This window comes from Sinocyclocheilus rhinocerous, unplaced genomic scaffold, assembly GCF_001515625.1.
Source record: "Sinocyclocheilus rhinocerous isolate Xijiao unplaced genomic scaffold, SAMN03320098_v1.1 scaffold1574, whole genome shotgun sequence".
NCBI lineage: Eukaryota > Metazoa > Chordata > Actinopteri > Cypriniformes > Cyprinidae > Sinocyclocheilus > Sinocyclocheilus rhinocerous.
The window spans coordinates 354,787-361,713 of NW_015625598.1; the positions used below are offsets into that span (position 1 = coordinate 354,787).

Genomic DNA, 6,927 nt, shown 5'->3' on the forward strand with positions numbered 1-6,927 from the left:
TAATCTCTTCACAGGTGTTGGGTCATCTGAAGTCTTTCTATGAGGCTGGATCCACACTGGAGCTGGTGTAATCTCTAGATACCTCGAGATGGGCATCCCGGAGTAGTAACAGAAGGCAGATAGAAAAGAATTAGCTTAGCTGCTGTTCATAACGTTTCAAGCAAAAAATGTTTGTGGCTTTTATCTGATCTAACTGAGAACAAGGGTGAGATTGAGATTCATTATGCGAATGCTTGTCTGAAGAGATGTATCTTTAATCTAGATTTACACAGAGAGAGTGTGTTTGAGCCCCGGACATTATCAGGAAGACTATTCCAGAGTTTAGGAGCCAGATGGGAAAATTATCTCCTTCCTTTAGTGGACTTAGTTATCCTAGGTACTACTAAAAGTCCAGAGTTTGGTGACCTTAAAGGGTCAAGAAACCCCCCGTTTCAGCACACCATTTAGTGCCTTATAGGTCAGTAGCAATACTTTGAAATCAATACAGAACTTAATAGGTAACCAGTGTAGAGATGATAAAATTGGGGTAATATGATCATATTTTTTTTGACCTGGTGAGAACTCTAGCAGCTGCGTTTTGGACTAACTGCAGCTTGTTTATTGATGATGCAGGGCAACCAGCTAGTAGTCCATTACAGTAATCTAGTCGAGAGGTCATGAATGCATGAACTAGCTTTTCTGCATCAGAAACGGCTAACACGTTCCATAGCTTAGCAATGTTTCTGAGGTGGAAGAAGGCTGTTTTTGTAACATATGAAATATGATTTTCGAAAGATAAGTTGCTGTCTAATATAACACCCAGGTCTTTAACTGCAGATGATGACATACAGTAACAGTACACCCTTCTAGTTGCAAATTGTACTCTAAGAGATTCTGTGTGCAGGATTGTGGTCCAATAAGTAATACCTCAGTCTTGTCTGAATTTAATAGAAGAAAATTACTGGTCATCCGTTGTTTTATATCTTTAACAATTTGCCAACTTGGATAGTTTAGAAATTTCATCTGGTTGTGATGAAATATATCTCTGAGTATCATCAGCATAGCAGTGGAAACTAATTCCATGGTTTCTAATAATGTTGCCAAGTAGCAGCATGTATATTGAAAATAACAGAGGGCCTAACACGGATCCTTGCGGCACCCCATAATTTACTGATGTGAACTTAGATTTTTCACCATTTAAGTAAACAAAATTGTAACATCCTGCTAAGTACGATCTAAACTACCGTAATGCCTGTCCCTGAATACCAGTGTAATTTTGTAGTCAGCCTAAGAGTATCATGGTCTATACTCTATAGTGTCAAACGCAGCACTAAGATAAAGTAAAACTAGTATTGAGAGACATCCTTGGTCAGAAGCTAGAAGAAGTAAGTAATTTGTTATTTTAACGAGCACAGTTTCTGTGCTATGATGAGGCCTGAATCCAGACTGAAATTCTTCATAGAGATCTTTTTTTTTGCAGGAAGGAGCACAATTGAGCAGACACAACTTTTTCTAATATTTTAGACATAAACGGAAGATTTGAAATGGGTCTGTAATTTGCAGTAAGTTGCGGTTTCTTAATGAGAGGCTTAATAACTGCCATCTTAAATGGTTTTGGAACATGAGATGGAGATTGTCAAGTTTATTGTAAATAATTGCACATCTGTTGAACTGCTGTGTTGAAGGCAGGAGTAAATCAACTGCATCACTCACTTTACTTTAATTAGTGCTGATGACCATTAGCAAGAGCAAAACCAGCACGTGTTTTGGGCTCCTCGTGCCTTTAGATGAACCGAACAACCACAAGGTCCCGCTCCCTCTGAAACAAGATTTAGGGTGTCGTAGACACTCACACACTGGCATCATCCGGATGAAGCACTGCATTGTGTGAATGTACGCTCTGGTACAGTTGTGGCATTGTGTGCTGATAGCATTTCCTGACATGTGTTTCCCATTTGTGTCTGTTAAAGCGCATGCTAGACGTGCAGCAGAAGGTTTGGTGCGACTCATAAGAAGCATCACTCTGCAGCTGACTGTCCAGTGACCTGAAGCGCACGCTCGCGTCACATGACCGCTGCGTTCCACATCACATTCATTCACTTAAACCCCTGGAGTTGCAGTTTAAAATACATGCACCGTTCAGACAAATCATATTCTATGTTCTAGAATTTAGATCCACTTAAACCACACATACAAAAAAAACACGTTTCATTTTGATTAAGGCAGCCTAAAGAGAAGGAATCATCATCCAGAAATGAAAGTACCGTCATGTACTCGCCCTCATGTCCTTCCAAACCCACATGACTTCCATGAAATACAAAAGGAGAATATTTGAAGAATCGTGAAGCTCAGAAAAGGGAGAAAAGCACCATAAAAGTAGTCCAAATGATTTATGCGCCATATTCCGAGTCACTTTTTTATAAAAAATAACTATTTATTCTCTGAAAACTTACCTTAAGTAAACTTTTCACTGCAGCTTTCAGATCTGTGAACTGTGATGATTGTGAACTAAAACAGAAAAAACAAAGCTGTTGCAACAACAATCTCCATTGAGAATTTTGCGTTGAAATGACAATTTTAGTTTTTGGGTGAACTGTTTCTTTAGTTAATCACGACATTTAAAATGTGTAAAGTAAAAATCTGTTGAAATAATGTTCTTGTGGATCACAGATTGAGGAAGCCCTGGTGAGACGGAAGAAAATGGAGCTGCTGCAGAAATACGCCAGTGAGAGCTTGATGGCACAGAGTGAAGAGGCCAAAGCATTACTTGGTTTATAGTGGGATCAGTGTGTTGGGTTGGAATGGGTTCATATTCCTTTGTGGCGTGTACAGTCTTACACAGCCATGACTCCTAATGTGAACGAACGTTGAGGCCAGAGCTGAGCACAAGATGTATAAGAAACAGAATTGATGTGGTTGAAGATGCTTCTGAACATCAAAGTGTGCAAGCCAGGCACAAAAAAGCTGAAATTATTTGTCTAGATTAACTTGACATGATCAGTATGACGCTGATTAACTGTAGTTAACATTTAGTCGTTAAGCTGTGTTACATCTGTGCTATTTGGACCATACTGTTGACGTTGTTGTTATTCTGATCATGTCAAATTGTGTGTTACATTTAGGTATGAACTGTTTTTTTGCAAATTGGTTTTTGAAAATGGAAAAACAACTTAATTTGTTCAACCTGTGGAAGGACAGAAATCTCTAAAGATTTCCCTTCTTGGACGAGTAAACTACTTTTTTACAAAACTCTGTATACTGTTAATGTGCTTCCTTTGTAAATGCATTTGAAAAGTACTAACACACCGAAAATATTCACACGTTACATTAAGGAACAAACCATTCTCTGATGAGAGACCGTCTGGTTCATGTGACCAGCCAAACCGAAGTTACTCAAATAAACCACAGTCACATTTACACAATCAGCTAAATCTAATATTCTTGTTCAGCCAAAGTGACGTTTTTCTGCAGTGTAAACGACGTAATACAGGCTTTGTGTCTTTTTTTATTTTTTATATATAATCAAAACATATTCAACAACATTATATTAAAATTAGTGCTGGGGCAACGATTAATCGCATCCAAAATAAAAGTTTTTGTTTACATAATATATCTGTGTGTATATTTATTATGTATATATAAATACACACGCATACAGTATATATTTTGAAAATATTTAAATGCATTTATATTCATATTATTTATATTATATATAAATATATTTAATATATAAACAATATATTTTTCTTAAATATATACATGCATATGTGTGTAGTTATATATACATAATAAATATACACAGTACACACACATATACTATGTAAACAAAAACTTGTATTTTGGATGTGATTAATCATTGCCCAGCATTAATTAAAATGTACAAAAAAAATTTAATTAAAAATTTAAATATCAATTTAAAATAAAAAATTGTGATCAACTTCACTTTTTTTATTTAAGTGCAAAAAAAAAAAAGATTTTAAAAGTATAAATTAGAAATTAAGATATGCTTCAATGGCATGTTTTCCCCTCAATTTTTTTCTGACATCTCTGATCTTTTTTTATTTTATTTTATTGATTGATTGATTAATGCACTCAGTAAGCTTGGCTCTTATCGGTCCATCAGTGTTATCTGTGGTTTAGGACTTCATATAGACACCTTTTTCTCTTCATCTTTAGGCTACTTATGTTCCCGTTCCCTCGCAGAAGGAGGTTTGTTTCAGTTTAAACTGAGTTCAGTTTAGTCCATTTAAACCACACATACAAAAAAACAAGTTTCATTTTGATTAAGGCAGCCTAAAGAGAAGGAATCATCATCCAGAAATGAAAGTACCGTCATGTACTCGCCCTCATGTCCTTCCAAACCCACATGACTTCCATGAAATACAAAAGGAGAATATTTGAAGAATCCGTGAAGCTCAGAAAAGGGAGAAAAGCACCATAAAAGTAGTCCAAATGATTTATGCACCATATTCCGAGTCACTTTTTTATAAAAAATAACTATTTATTCTCTGAAAACTTACCTTAAGTAAACTTTTCACTGCAGCTTTCAGATCTGTGAACTGTGATGATTGTGAACTAAAACAGAAAAAAACAAAGCTGCTGCAACAACAATCTCCATTGAGAATTTTGCGTTGAAATGACAATTTTAGTTTTTGGGTGAACAGTTTCTTTAATTAATCACGACATTTAAAGTGTGTAAAGTAAAAATCTGTTGAAATAATGTTCTTGTGGATCAGATGGCGTTCATTATTTAGTAATCACGTTTTCCAGCGGCCCGTTCGTGCGGGTGACGTCACTAGTAGCCTACTTCCACATCTGCCGCAGTAGTAGGCTTTGTTTCGATTCGCACACCCTCCCCCTTTTCTTCATAACAACATTTAGCTTTGTGGGACCTTTTATTGTCCTTCATCCTGTGAATGTTAATGTAGGACGGCTAGCGTCTCGAAGTGAATACTAGTGTTGTCTGCTATCTAGTGGAGGTCGGCGGTTCAGTCTGGATGGGGGTGTCTCATTTCTCCATTAGCCGGCGAGGAGGGCTGCTTATTTCCTGACTGGATTCGGACCACCTCCTCTCTGTCGTCACATCACACCGCTACAAAAGCTTCATGGAGACACTGGGAGCAGTCGAACCCGGCCAGAAAAGCGTCGCGTCGAAATGAAGATCTTGATCAACGCGCTGCTGAGGTCGGCGAGCGGCGTGGGTTCGCGGCGGCAGCGCGTCGCGGCGCTGGGGCGATGCGGACTGTGCAGTAAGGTAGAGGACGTGTTTACATTCCTACATCAGCATCATGTGATGTTTGCTCAACCGCTGGATCCATTGTTAGTGTGCGTTTGAAATAGCTGCGTTTAACTGTCAGAAATGCTTGTTCATTCCTTGTCTGTAGTCTTTTTCATTTCCCAATTGTTATTCCAAACAGGATCTCGCTTGAGAATGAACTCTTTTTCTTTCATTTCCCCCACTCAAGCTCTCGTGTACTGATGAATGTGAATATTTGCTAGTGGAGCTTGATTTCTTGAGTCCTGCAGAAAGTGTTTTGTGTCGGCTGTAGTTCCTCTAATGTGCAGATGAGCTCTCGGCTTTATGGCGCACAGTGTACAGCTGTGTTATTGATCCGTGTGTCATACTGTCTGCAGGGCTTTAGATTCACAATCAGTATCCTGACATCTGCGAATATCACCAGTTACCGCGTTTTACATGCGTAAAATGATATTTTGATCCTGTCCCTTGTTTATGTCATTACACTGTAACTACAAGGTTAGTACACTTCAGTTTGTAGCTCTGAGCAAAAGCAGTATCATATACTTGCATAGATATATTAATCTGTCAATATAGTTTTTTGTTATAATGCAGATTTATATTACAGATTGTATTCTGACTAGTTCACATGTCTGATAGACAAAACATATTTATTTTCGATATTTTATTAATATGCAAGCAGCAATGATGGGCCCAAGCCATTGGCGCAACCGCTACCCCGGTGGCACAGCAGGCACATGCATCTACTGAAACCCGCTGGCAGTCTGGTTTTAAGGGTTACGGCTATAAAAGGGATGCACACACACACACACACAGACTCACACACACACTCACACACAATATATAAAACTTTGGTAACATTTTGCAATAAAGTTTCGTTTGTTAACATTAACTATATTAGTTAACATGAACAATAATTATATATCATTTATTAATGTTAGTTAATATTAAGTTCTAAACTTACTAATACATTATTAAAATTTAAAGTTGTATCTGTTTACATTAGTTAATGTACTGTGAATTAACATGAACATTTTTATTAACTAACATTAAAAAAGATTAATAAATGCTGTAAAAAATATATTGTTCATTGTTAGTTCATGTTAGGTAATGCATTAACTAATGTTAACAAATTAGACCTTATTGTTTTCAAAACTTTTAATGATCTGTAATTATTTATGAAATAATTATATAAAACTATATTACCAATATAGTACATATTAACTTATTTTATGTATTTGTTTGTCATTTAATTGAACTGAGCAGTAAGCGATGCTTAAATGCTTAAAAGATTTCTTATCTGATTGAGAGAGGGTATATATATAAAACTTTTAATGATCTATAAGATTTAAAAAAAAAAGATTTTAATGCTCTGTAAGATATAAGAAAATTACTGTTATCTTTTTTACTGTTAATTAATACATCACTGTGGAAACACCATTCAAGAAATCCAAAATTTGTTTGCAATTTAGTAACTTCAGAATCTTGGCATCATGTTGACAAAGTTTGGTGTGAATTGCTTGATTCTCTTAGGAGGAGTATGCATTAATTCACAGCCTGATTTTTCCAAAAATCCACATTCAGACCAAAATAGCCGACTTCCTGTTGTTCGTAGCTAATGACTGTAAATTAGAGAGTTGTCTGGCTTGATGAGAACAACATATGTCCCGAGTTTGGTGTCTGTAGGAAAA

The 6,927-nt window shown here is 36.5% G+C and overlaps 1 protein-coding gene across 1 annotated transcript in view; it reads left to right on the forward strand.

Annotated features, from left to right (window-relative positions):
* The first annotated feature begins 5,029 nt into the window (after positions 1 to 5,029).
* LOC107758152 (cat eye syndrome critical region protein 5) overlaps positions 5,030 to 6,927 on the forward strand; it is an 18,425-nt gene continuing 16,527 nt past the window's right edge. Inside the window, exon 1 of the mRNA XM_016575825.1 lies at positions 5,030 to 5,233. Within this exon, the coding sequence (XP_016431311.1) occupies positions 5,135 to 5,233 (99 nt within the window). The 5' untranslated portion in view covers positions 5,030 to 5,134. The remainder of the gene's footprint in view (positions 5,234 to 6,927) is intronic.